Source organism: Mixophyes fleayi, chromosome 1, assembly GCF_038048845.1.
Source record: "Mixophyes fleayi isolate aMixFle1 chromosome 1, aMixFle1.hap1, whole genome shotgun sequence".
NCBI classification, from domain to species: Eukaryota; Metazoa; Chordata; class Amphibia; order Anura; family Limnodynastidae; genus Mixophyes; species Mixophyes fleayi.
Genome location: NC_134402.1, coordinates 289446581 through 289460115, shown reverse-complemented (window position 1 = coordinate 289460115; position 13535 = coordinate 289446581). Strand labels below are relative to the sequence as shown.

The 13535-nt window shown below is 42.4% G+C and overlaps 1 protein-coding gene across 3 annotated transcripts in view; it reads right to left on the bottom strand.

Moving 5' to 3' along the window:
- VPS13A (vacuolar protein sorting 13 homolog A) overlaps window positions 1-13535 on the bottom strand; it is a 243599-nt gene that overhangs the window by 181233 nt on the left and 48831 nt on the right. For all 3 annotated transcript variants that reach the window (XM_075211020.1, XM_075211019.1, XM_075211021.1), the window contains 4 exons: window positions 2558-2694; window positions 1856-1988; window positions 1602-1719; window positions 175-313 (listed from right to left, as the gene is read on the bottom strand). In XM_075211020.1, the coding sequence (XP_075067121.1) occupies window positions 175-313; window positions 1602-1719; window positions 1856-1988; window positions 2558-2694 (527 nt within the window). The remainder of the gene's footprint in view (window positions 1-174; window positions 314-1601; window positions 1720-1855; window positions 1989-2557; window positions 2695-13535) is intronic.

Sequence of the window (13535 nt, the reverse complement as noted above, 5' to 3'; positions counted from 1 at the left end):
CCCCATGTAGGAAGAAAAAGAAATATATATAACATATGTACACATAAGCTGTAAGTACTCTTTAACTCCAGTCCAGAGATCAGTATACCTCAGGATGTGTATATAGAAAAAACAATTACTGAAACAAAAGGATGTACACAATTACATGGACACCCAAATACAAAGCATACTAACTTGAATTTTTTGTGGAGAAGCAGATGGTGCAGGAGGAGACTCTGGTTTAGGGATGCTGTCAATTAGTTCCAGTATACCTCTAAACTTCTGATCAGATATCTGGACAGAAAGTATAGGCAGCTCGCCAAACAGCTTAAATCTAAGAAAACAAAAGCAAAAGGAACAAAAATATTTTAAAACAGTACATTATTAAACCCTTGTCACTAATTTGTATCCGCATTCTATCGTTCCTACAAGTTTTTCAGAACACTTCTATATATTGTCCAAACAGAGCACTATAACGCTTTTTCATTCATACAGCTGCAACTGACAGCTGTATACAGGTACCAGTTGTCCATCTTGTGCAATAAGCTACCACTACAATCCATGTTATGCTGAAAAACAAATACAATTAAATAAAACTGAGCATTTCAAATGCTTATCTATATCTTGTCATAAGTTACTGTATTTTGCCAAGGCTTACACAAACGGCCTGCCAAGTTCGTGAGTACACAACATATTTTATCATGCTGTCCCTGGAACCATTTTAATAAAAGAACAAAACCTCTTTAGAAAGTACTGTATTAATGGCAAATTTAGTTCCACGGCATCCATTTTTTTAGCACTGTATTTCTTGACCATTGATGCTGCCATTGAATATTGGCAAATCTCCTCCTTGAGGCTGCAGCCTGAGTTAGGGCAGGAGACATATTATCCATGTCTCTCCTGCACCTCTCTATCTCGCTATTATTAGTGATCTAATGCTAGTGTTTATCAATGTGATCACTGCCAACCTATTTTGCATAGCATTTTACATTGGTTTCACGCACTGATGCAATAGTTCACAAAGGTTCCATATTGCCACAAACCCATGCAGAAATGTTCCAAACCCTGCCCTTTAACCCCTTACTCCCACAACAAGAATTTATAGGGTAGCATACCAAACAGTACTTTTGTTTTTGGGCTTTTAACCTATGTCATGTCTGAATACAGTACTTTGGATCAATCTACTCAGGAGAACATGCTAATTGCCTGGATTAGCCCTTGCCAAAATATGTGTAAAACATGTATAAAAAAAGTAGGCAAAGCCACATGTAAACTCTTTCTGCATGTGTGTGCATCATCATTAAGCTTAATTTGTGTGTTTGAGCAATAAACATTACGGTTTCTAAAGTTTCAGCTCTATTCCGGCACAATACCTATATCTGCTAAAATCTGTGAGCTCCAGATAAAAACTAATCACTGAATCCATTCTCCAGCAGCTGTTCTGTGTTGAACCCAGCTAGTCAAAACATTGAAAACAGACAGAACAAAATAAAACAAAAGAGGCAAAAACATAACAAAACAGTGTACTATAAAACTGGCCACATGTCTATTATTAGTGCTCACAACAGCCTCTATGTAATAGTGGTGATATTATTTCACAGACCTAAAGAAAGTAACCTTACTTGGGCATCCTAGCATCAGTCACTACCATGGCTCGGCTGAAATCCACCCTGAGATCCATTGGCTCTAGAATATGCAGAGCAGAATGCTTCTGTTTCCGAGCTTCTTTCCAATTCTCATCTAAACAAAATAATGTGTATGAAACATAATAGCAAAGAAAGTACAATGCAGGCTAAGTTAGGTGGTATTCAGCAATATTTAATTAAATATGCATCCGTTCAGTTGAAATCCTTTTAAACAAAAGCAAATTACTCACAATTTTTGCTGTACATTAGCTGCATGCAGCAAAGTTGTACATCAAAGCTCTCATAAGCTCTTGACATAATATCTTCAATGCTGTTCTGCCCTACTTTCAGCTGAGGGAGGTTGGAACGACTTTTGCTGGTCATCTCAAGGATAAAAGAACAAAACCTCGTTAGAAAGTACTGCATTAGTGGCAAATACATTTCATTCAATTTTACAATAATCAATAAAGTATAAAGCTAATATTTCCGCTATATTGACACTTTTTATGAACAAAAGCGTTCACTACTTTTAATGGGCAAAAAGGAAGTCATTCCGTTGTAACAGTGTCTAAATCTAAATATGTGTGCATGGACAGCGCAGAGGTGTATATATTTAAGTCACAAAAATGGATTTACATCAAGCATTAAAATAGGCCCTATGCATGCAACCAAAAAGAAAAAAAAATGCAGCTGACCCTTTTTCACCTAGTACATGACCAGTAAAAAAGCATACTCGTGTTGATTAATGCTGTGCTCAGCATCTAAGTCGAGTAGCATATTGCATTTTCATCTCTTCTCATTGTGAGGTATTACATTGAAAGATGAATCAATTAACAGAGAGAAAAGACGAACATGGTGACAAAGGGACATCATTGATTTTTTAATTTATGCATAGTGCAACTGAAAATCATATTGATATTACTGATGAATCATATTAAGCTGTAAACACTTACCTTCAAACTACCTAAATCCAAAATAAGCAAGTTTGAGGTTGTGTCATAAAAACCATTTTGGGGAACAAGGATGTATGAAGCCATGAGGTTAATTTTTAAATCGAGAACCTTCTGTGTCTCTATAACATACAGTAGTCCTAGGATTTAAAATAAATAAGACATATTATAAAACTCCATGTGAAATAGCTGATGTAATCCATAAGAATATATACAGACTTTACAATTAAATAGTTTGAACACAGAAAATACAAAAAGACATACTGGTAGGCTAATGTCGCTTCTGACAAAAAAATATGGATCCTAATGCACGTGTTTGTATGGTAAGAAACTTCGACTGTAAGCTCCAATGGGGCAGGGCTGATGTGAGCGATTCGATATTCTCTGGAAAGCACCGTTTACTTGAATTGTGCCACAATGCAAGTAAATCATAATAAATAATTCAATAAATAATAGTGAAAAATCAATAGTCTGTTGAAGGTAATTTGCAAAGCTGCAAAAAGCAGGTCTGCAGCACAAATTACTTTATTACATCACACTTCTTTCCATTTGAGCACAAAATGCACCAATTTTTAAATGGAAGCACATGAATTAGTAGATCAAGAAAGCTGCATATATGGGGAAGCCAAACTTAGCATTTTCTGATAGGAGGAGCAGGTCACATTGGGGCAATCCTGCTGAATACATCTCACATTGCTCCGACATGCAAAAACATTTTGCAGGTTGAGATATCTAAATAAGATACAAAAGAGGGAAGCAAGCAAATTTAAGAGGTTACCGCAACGCAAGGTTGTCCTGCATGGTAGATTACCAATGTAATCAAACTAACAACGGTCTATTTAGATGTCGGGTAACCGCTCTCCTATAAGTGTCAAAGAGGACCAGGAGGTTACCTGTCCAAGGGACATCATGCTTCCTATGGACTTAGGTCCTCAAAGACCTGATCAGATCTGCAAATTGGTCTGACCAGCTCACATTTGACTTGTTGACCCAAGTCTCCATTTTCCTATTTGTGGCATCCCTTAAGTTAGCAAAAATAGGATTTGGAATGGAGGTGGTCTTTGATAGGTGAGCTATGGGAGCATCTATCTTCAGCAGAGATTCACTTTTCACCATATCCTCGCAAGGATAACGGGATTGCAACCCGTGGGAGACCTGAAAAAAATTACAATCTGAAATGGTGCACTCCACACAAAATAAGAGGAAGGAAACAAGTTTGTTTCTTCTTTCTCTTAAACAGCAAATTGTCAGGGATTTCCAATGGCCTGCTGTCCTGAAGATTTAGTGGCTGCCGGACCAGCTCGCACTAAACCCTATTCTCCCTGCTTCCTGTTGCGAGTCCTTGCCAGGGCACAAGTGAACCTCAGGATCAGATTTCATCCACCTTGACACAAAGACTAGGCCCAGGCTGGCTCTGCCATATCAGTTGGCAGGTGGGGTGGAGGCACAGACTGCTGACACCCTGCCTCATATACTGTGCATAGGGCATACACTCAAGATGGGGCATCTGGAAAAGGCAAAACATTTGTCACTGTTCCCCCTGCAGACTTAGTAATGGACATACTCCCTTTACTATACATGACAGAAAGGTGAGGTAAGATAGACAACTGCATTAAACAATCACAAGAAGGATGTGAAAATGCAAAGCAGACACAAAGTCCAGATCAGACAGAGAAAAAAACCCAAGCCAAAAACAACCACTGCTTACGCTCTACTTCCATGCAGCTGGAGATGGTAGAAATGGAGGACAAGGAGCTGCTACTGTCACTAAATTTGACAGACTCTGCTTCAATGAGAAAAGCCTGCCAATTTGGAGGTGCTGGATATGGAAAGTACCCCTCCCCCCCCCCCACCCACCATCAGCATCAAGAGATGGCTGTCGTTCATAAGGATGGCCCCCTCTGCCAAGTCCTGGGCATCCAACACACTGGCATTGAGGAACCAGTGTTCTCCCCAGCACCTATTCCCGGGTGCTGGGGAGAACACTGCCACTCGGCTTTTGGAGCCCAACAGAGTCCTATTACAACAGAATATACCATTGTTTCTCCTGTTTTAACAGGCACTATGTAAGCACTACAGCTATCAGTGTGTGTTAGACCAGTCCTGCGGGTGTGGGCAATATCCTCCAACATTTTTCAATATTATTGCAAAGTAATACACTACCCCTACCCGGCTACTTCTTAAACCCACCTGGCTGACAAAATTTCCTGGAGAGAACACTGGGATCCTACACTCACTTTTCCGAAGCTGGGGATTACAGCGACTAAGTATCAACCTTGGTACCACCTCAAACCACTCTAGACATTCCCCATCTATCTCGACTGTGCTGATGTCCGTGGTGCCAGGTTTAGTTTAAAAATAAGGGCAATATTTAAAAAACAGTGGCTGCTGATAGCAGCCATTGAAAACAGCGTCCGGACATTTTGACAAAACTAAAGTCCCACCAGCCTTTGGAGAATTAGAGAGGTAAGAGCATGAACTTCTGGAGGGAGATTTAAAGTGCCCAAGCTACTGCATGCACACCTCTATATCCCAATGTCCCCCATGAAAGAGAGAAATATACATTGTGTGTTTAGGTGACAGGCTTATTTCAAGGAGTCACGGAAAAAATCCATCCATTGTACCTTTCAAAAGTATGGCACCAGTAGGGTTTTTTGTTTTTTTTATTTTTTTAAAGAGGTATTGACTACTTGGCTCCTGAGATTTATACAGACCTGATTTATCAGATGGCTACAAAGCTTTCATGGCATTCATCCCCATGCATAAAGACTTTCTTTCTGCTTTGGAAGTTGCAGCAATTGAACCTTGGCATATACACTATATGGACAAAAGTATTAGGACACTTGACCATTACACCAACAGGGACTGTAATGACATTGTGTTCAAATACATACACTTTAATATGGAGTTGGTCCCCCTTTTGCAGCGATAACAGCTTCCACTCTTATTGAAAGGTTTTCCACAAGATGTTGGAGTGTTTCTGTGTGAATTTGCGCCCATTCATTCTGCAGAGTATTTATGAGATCAGGCACTGATGTTGGACACCTGACACACAAGCTCCGTTCCAGTTCATCCCAAAGGTGTTCAATTTGGCTGAGATCAGGGCTCTGTACGGGCCAGTCAAGTTCTTGACTGGCCCGTACAGAGCCAGTCAAGAACTTGTCCAGTTCTTACTGAGAGAGCAGCATGAGGTCTTGGAAGGCCAAATACTTTAAAAAAGGAGAGATGCAACTTAACACGTTTGGGAGACATCTCTCTGCTTCCTCGGCAAAGGAGGTCTGCACAGGAAACACTCTGGATTCTGGACTCAAGTTCGAACTCATCAAACCATGTCTTTGTAATCCTTGCTTTGTGCACTGGGGCACAGTCATGTTGGAATAGAAAAGGGCCTTTTCCACACTGTTGCCACAAAGTTGGAAGCATAGCATTGTCCAAAATGACCTAGTATGCTGAAGCATTAACACTGAATTTCACTGGAGACAAGGGGCCTAGCCCAAACCCTGAAGAACAGTCCCATACCCTTATCCCTCCTCGACCAAATTTCAGTTGGCATAATGCAGTCAGGCAGGTAATGTTCTCCCGGCGTCCGCCAAACCCAGACTCACCCATCTGACTGCCAAACAAGTAAGCGTGATTCGTTACTCCACAGAACACGTTTCCACTGCTCTACAGTCCAGTGTCAGTGTGATTTACACCACTCCATCCAACACTTGGCAGTGGTCTTGATGATGTGAGGCTTGATTGCAGCTGGTCAGTCATGGAAACCCATTCAATTAAGCTCCCTCTGCACAGTTTTTGCGACTACATTATGGAATCAGCAGAGTGTTGGCGACTTTTACGCACCAATGTGCCTTAGCAGTCCTTGAACCCACTCTAATTTTACATGGTATTCCACTTCGTGGCAAAGGTGGCATCCTATCACAGTACCATGTTTGAAGTCACTTAGCTCTTCAGAACGACCCGTTTGGTATCACAAATGTTTGCAAATGAGACTGCATGGCTAGGTGTTTGATTTATACACCTTCGGCAACGGGTCTGATTGAAACACCTCAATTCGATAATTAACAGGTGTGGCCAAATACTTTTGTCCATATAGTGTACTTTTAATAGGACAAACCTTGCACATCTAGGTGCATTTTTTATATAGAATATGGGGTGTGGTCATGATCCCCTGCCCCCCACAAATGCTTCAAATAATGTTTACCACACCTGTGTGATAAAGAACAAACCTTCAAGTTACCCTGGTCCCGTGGACACCAGGGTGCATCTGCCGGGGTTATGGTACCTCTCCGTTCCATTTGCTGGAACCAGAGTTCAGGTGTGCCAGTGTGTTGAAGTTCAGAATCTAACCGTGGGACTCTACAGTCTGGGTCACTACCTGGATATGAGACAGGAGTATGGCCAGGGACTCTGCCTTCAGAAGAAGATAGTCCATGTAAGGGACTGCTGAAGAGTATATAAATAATCTATTATTTTATATTTCATTTTATAATATATAGCAGATTCAACCATAATTGAATTAGAAGGTGACTAGGCACAAAGCTCTCCTCCCCCAATGTAATTAGAAAAAAAAACATAACAGGTTTTTGCTATTGAGGCAGGCTACATGCTGTGAACACTTCCTGTGGAAAGGTTAACTCCACCCACTTATGAGTAAACTTCCTCACCCAGCTTCCTCCTCCTTCCCTACTTTGACCTGGATAGGACTTGCAGAGACAGCTCCCAGCTGCTGGAAACTAAGTTTAATGGAATGGTGGTCTGTATAGGGCATGTGAAGGCCCTGGTTAGCAGGAAAAGGCAGGAAAAATGTTATAATGGCGTTTTGAATGGATTGAATGAAAGGTGGTTGAATCTGTATACAGATGGTAAATGTGAATGGAATTGTTGTGGATACACTGTATGTGAGCTGTTTGAGTTAAGGGAAAAAGCTTGTGTGCTTGTTATGTTTGAATGGAATAGTTCCGTTTGAGTTTAGTCTGATTTGTATGCGATATTGTTATATTTGGGGTGGATTAGTTTAATAAGAACTGGGCCCTGCTATTGTTGCTATGAAAGTTGCATTGGCAGTAAATTAGGCCATTACAAGCACAGTGGTTAAGATGGCTGACAATGTGTTAACTACTGTAATGCTGTACAATGCCTGGAGTTTCTGTGATATTTGGGATGGATTGTTGGTTTAAATGGTAGCATTTGTGTCCGTTGCAAGAGATATTTGAAATAGATGTCTTTTGTGTGATATGCCTTGCTAGCTCTCTCTAAATAGATCTATTTTGTGTAAAATAGATCTTTTTGGTGGACTTACATGTATATTACTAGAGTTTTAAGAACTGGGTAGTCAATTAGGCCATTACAAGCACATGTGGCCAACACGAGCTTGTAGCAAAGCATTTTATGAAGTCGGCCATTTTAATATTGTGAGCTATTTCAGTTCTTGGAAAAGGCTAATGGAAATTGCAAGTGCTGTGTAATGGAAGAGTATGGTTATTATTTGTTTAATGTATAGTAAGTGCAGGGAAATGGTAGTGCATAGTTTGTTTGTTAGATAGAATGGTTGTTTTGGGAAAGTGAAGAAAACGTGTAGTTGGTATACGGTTTGTTATATTACTGAGATTATGATTTAGATGGAATTGGAAAGCCTGCTATGCTGTTTGTTGAAGAGTGTGGCTGAGATAAGCACTTAGATATATAGCAAATGATAGGATTGTTCAGTATAAAGTTTTGTTAGCATGATTGGGCAAAATGGCTCCGGTGCTATGATGCTAGAAGTTTCCAAATAAGATGTTGGGAAATGGATGAAAAAGTGGGTTTTAAAATTGAGTCTTGCTTTTGTGTCCGCACCCCCTGCCCCTCCACACACACACACACACACACACACACACACACACACAAATACAGTCGCACATCTACAACAATAGGTAAAGCTGACACACACACGCCCTTACACACTTACAATGACTTGTATATTTATAAAATAAGCCATGAATGTAATGTATTGTACGGAAATCCATGCTATACCACCTATAAAAGAGTAAACAAAATCTGTTGAGTTTGTGTAAAATACTGTTTCACTTTTACACTGTTTTATAATATACATATGTTTTACAATTAGAATGTTAATTAATAATACAACACATTTTAAATAAAGCTATATCTTGTGTGCTTTTTTTCTTGAAGAGCTAAGCATAAGTTAAAATTGGTCCTGTGGCTTTAAGGGAAAATAAGAATTATATTTCTTAGGTTGAATCAGAATCGCCTCTAAACGAGTAGTTGGGTTTTAGAACAAGAAAAAGGTTGGAATAAAACCCCAAACCTTTTTGTGATTCCTGACCCTGAATAACTGCTCCAGAAGAATTCCAGTTGCTTTCGTGGACATGTGGGTAGCACCCTGCAAAAAAACATCTTGGGAGGAAAACGGAGTAGATCAATCAAGTAACCCCAAGGTCCTTAACTCCCCATACCCTGGTGTTCGTGGTAGACTGAAACCACTGATTTCTAAATAAAAGACGATGGGCTCCCACCACAGGGGACAGCAGAGGGGCAGAATGCCCACCACGCCGACTGCTTGTCTGCCGGACACCAAGCCGACCATGTCTGACATCCGTGCGGCAGACCACCCCCCTGGGGGCAGGCGACTGACCTCTGGAGGACTACCCGTGGAATACCGACCCTGAGACATACATGAAGACTGAAATTTATGGAACCTGGACATCCTTGGTTTGGGAGCAATGACAGGAAGAAAAGTACTTTTTCCTCTTGTTGCTTTGCTAACAATAGTGTCAAGCTGAGGGCCAAACAAAACACCCCAGAAAAGGGGAGTATTTAGAGCTTTATTAGACGCAAAGATAAGCATCCAAATGAGTCCCGAGACCAGGGATGCCTCTTCCAAAAAAATACATCGATCTCTAAATCTGTTCCAACAAAGCAAGCAGTTCAGAAAACGGTCTCCTGGCCAACTAACCCTCAGACAGCTGCTCTGACAAGAATTCTACTGCTTTTTTGACTCACAGAGACACCAAAGTAGGACGCAAAAAGGTCCCCGCCGCCAAGAAATGGACTTAAGGATTACCTCAACCTTACGGTCTGCAATGTCCTTTAGTGGCTGCATTGGAAAGAGGTGTGGTAGTTACCCTAGCCAGCCTCGCCACTGGAACTTCTACTTGTAGAGGCGCCTCCTGTTTTGCGAGAACTTCAGGAGGAAAGGGATAGCAAGACTGCAGCCAACAGGACACCTGGAACTTACAATCCAGTAAAGGCCAAGGCTCACCTAACAAATCTTCTTATTGGGAAGCAGATCGAAAAGACAAATAATTCTTTGTCCACCTTGCAAAGATATGGCTCCGCAGTCTCAGGGATTGCCACCTCAGGAAGCTCCAGTACCTGATGCATGGCCTGGATCAACTCCTCTACACCCCGACAGTCAGCAGGAACTTCTTCCATAACAGAAGAATTATCCAAATCAGAATCAACCACTAATTCGCCCTCCTTCTTGGAAGGAGGAGGGCGAGGTTGCAAGACTACGTACCAAGGTTGCAAGACTAAGTACCCAGTCTGGTTCTACAGAACCTGCAACCACAGGTCCAGCTGGATCCATGGCTTAGCAAACCAGGAATAGAATCCACCCCACTCGCTACAGAGGCAAGGAGATTTGGGGAAGGAACGCCCACAGACTAAGACCGCACCAACAGGGCAAGCTCAGCCACAGTATTGGCCAGTGATCGTGCCCAGAGAGTTATGCCAAGTCAGAACCAGAACCCCCTGGAGCATATGGCATGCAATCCATAAACTTGCAGGCTGCGCACAAAGCATTAGCAACTTGGAGTTACAGACGGCACAGATGAACATCATAGAAGTCCCCCAGACTCAAGGATCTCCCCCTATCTGACATATTACACACAGATGGGACAAAACACAGAAAATAAAACATAGTGAAAAATTACAGTAAAAAAAAACAAAAAATACAAGCTGCACACAATCAAAACACAGAAAATGAGCCTTCTATACAGCCAAAGGGGGTATTCAATTGTTCGGCTTGACAGCCGAAAAACTTGCGCTCTAAAACTATTACCGTTAATACGGTAAAATTGCGCTTAAAAAACGTTCATACGGTAATTACTCGCTGAATTTCAGCTCGCAGCTCCCTGAGCTGCGAGCTGAAATTCAGCGAGTAATTACCGTATTAATGGTAATAGTTTTAGAGCGCGAGTTTTTCGGCCGTCAAGCCGAACAATTGAATACCCCCCAAAGAGCCCCAACAGTGTATGGAGCAAATCTGGAAACAACCACCCCACAACCCATTAACTGATCAGAGAAGGGACAGTTACAAGGGAGAAGCTGCAGCTCTAAAATGGCTGCCTATTCTTGTCTCTGCACACGAAGAGTGACAAACCACCAGGAAGGAAGTGCAGAGAGAGGTAAGGAGTACCTCCCACCAGGACCCAGCACTGGACTGGCAGCCATCCTGTAGGACAATCCCCTCCACCAATACAGTGCTTAAGTAGGGACTTACACTATCACTGTAAGTCCCACCAGATCCAGCCCCCTAAGGATGCTAATGGCTGCCTCTAGTAAGAGACAGCGACCCAGGGGGCCCACTGCAACATATACTCCCACCCATCTCCTAGCACTGTGCTAGGAAGAGGTTCACTTACATTCTGCAAAGCCTCTGTATTGCGCAATGTTGAACAGCAAATGGATACCGGGCACAGTCTGCAATAACTGTGACCGGCTCCCCAAGGTTCCAATGATTGGTGCAGGGAGGCGGCAGCGGAGGCACCTCCGATCCCCTGCTCCAAGCAGCGCACTGTTGTCCACAGCTCCACTAAGACAGCCTGCTGCCCCCAAAAGGCAGCAGCCGGCTGCAAGAATGAGCGAACAAAACAAAAACAACCTAACAACTGTGACTGTATAGACTATACACTACAGACTATACAGCCCCACATCCACATGATTAGGCACTTAAACTAAACTATTAGGGGAAATATGGAGGGGGAGGAGCTAGCTAACAACTTCTTAAAGTGGCACACACTTATCTCACTCCACTATACCACAAAGTCCCTGGTGTCCCCCACTAGGATGTGGGAGAAAAGACTCTGGTGTCCAAGAGGAGACCCCAATATATCATGTGATGTGCTGGGATGAGGTTGGACTACACTTTATCACTCAGCCATGGGATTACAGCATCTCTTATCTGAAAAAATGTCAGGATGAGTGATGCAGAAATCGACTTTACCCTTTTAGACATTAGAAGGGCTACAGTGTGTGACGAGCCACGACGGTGGCTCGTCTTCCTCCTTTGCTGCATGTCACGCACTTGATCCCTTCTGTCCACAGCCTCCTAGGCTAGTTATGGAGTGCTCCAACAATTAGTGAAGCAGCCCCTGGGGCTTATTATGATGCTGGCCCCTCCTGTCCTCTGATTGGTTGCTTTGTGTATTTAAGGCAGTGAGGGCTTAGCCTCCCTGCCGATTAAGGCATTCTGTGTGCTACACATTTTGCGGACCAGCTTTTGTTCCTGTGGACACTCTGATACCTTTGATCTTATTCTCTGTTGTGACCCTTGGCTTTGTTTTTCGACTCCGCTTGAACTCTTGTTGCCCTGATCTCTGGCTTTTTTATTTAATTACCCCTGCTCACTGCCAGCCCTGACCCTTTGGCCTGTTCCTGTTACTCTGCTTGCTACGGACCCCTGACCTCGGCCTGCTTTGACCACCCACTCTATTTTTGCTACCGCCTCCTTTTTCCAGCTCCGGTATTGCACATAAGCTTACACTACGCAAGAGCTTAAGACCTGGGGGGCATCCAAGTGCATGTGAACATAAAAAGCTCTATGGGAAAGGCGGCTGCTAAAGGTGAAGACCTCTGTCTCCTGTTCTGCAAAGTTATATCAATTACTGTGAGTCGTAACACAGTGACTGTCAAATTTCAGTGAATTCTCTTGGTGCTGTAGCCAGACTGAAATCTGCTGCTGCCATTGGAGAAGACTGATGTGGCAGTGGTGCCCCTCCCATATAGGGATTTGGAGAAATGCATCTTTTCTATCCATGGAGATGAAAAATTTGTCTTGCTCCGTGTCACGGATGACAGATCTTAGAGACTTGATCGTATGTGGGTGCTTTAGGGATTTTACCATCAATATTGACCAAAAGGTAAAGTCCAATTTTTGTACTAAATTATTTTTGAGTAATAACCAAAACCCTCTTGCTCTTTCTAGGCTGGGAAAATCACTCCTTACAACAATAGAGACAAAAGGGCCAAACTCCTTGTCCCATCTCTCAGAAGGAATGTGGAGAAAAATGCCTGGGTGGAGGCCCCAAGAGGACCAGGATATAATCTCTTTTTATGATGCCTTTGGCCTACATGTCCGAAGATGATCTGAACAATATTTCCTGACGGGCTGTGGCAGACAGAGGATCCCGTAGATACACTAACTGCTCAGATGTCGGTGTTGTCCCAGCTTCCTTGCAACTTCCCAGTCCATGTCATAAATGCAGCACCCAACTGATGTGAATATTCAAAGAGGTAGTATTCAGGTGATGTCCCCTGGAAATTTATGCTTTCATAAGCTCTTCCTCTGCATCACTGGCTAAACAAAGAGTTCATCTGATCTTTGTATAACAAAGTAACCCAATCATTGGCAAGCACAGGCTGCCAGGCAAAGCATGGCCACCATTTAGCCTTCTCTGATAGGAACACCACAGTGACCTGGACGGGAGGATCAGTGATGCTGCAGCTGTGCAGCACAGATGTAAACTCTCACAGGCAAGGTCCTCTCTACCTTATTTGATCCTGGGATATCCTATGCAGATATTTCTGTGAGAAAGTTATGATGATTGTTTACTCATACACATATGTATGAAAAAAGTCACAGTGCATTTCTACAGGGTTAAGTACCAAAATCAGAATGTGGGGTGCACTTATAGTGGCTACAAAAAGCACATTTCTCAGATATTATGTGTATAAGATAAAGACAACTATAAAAGAA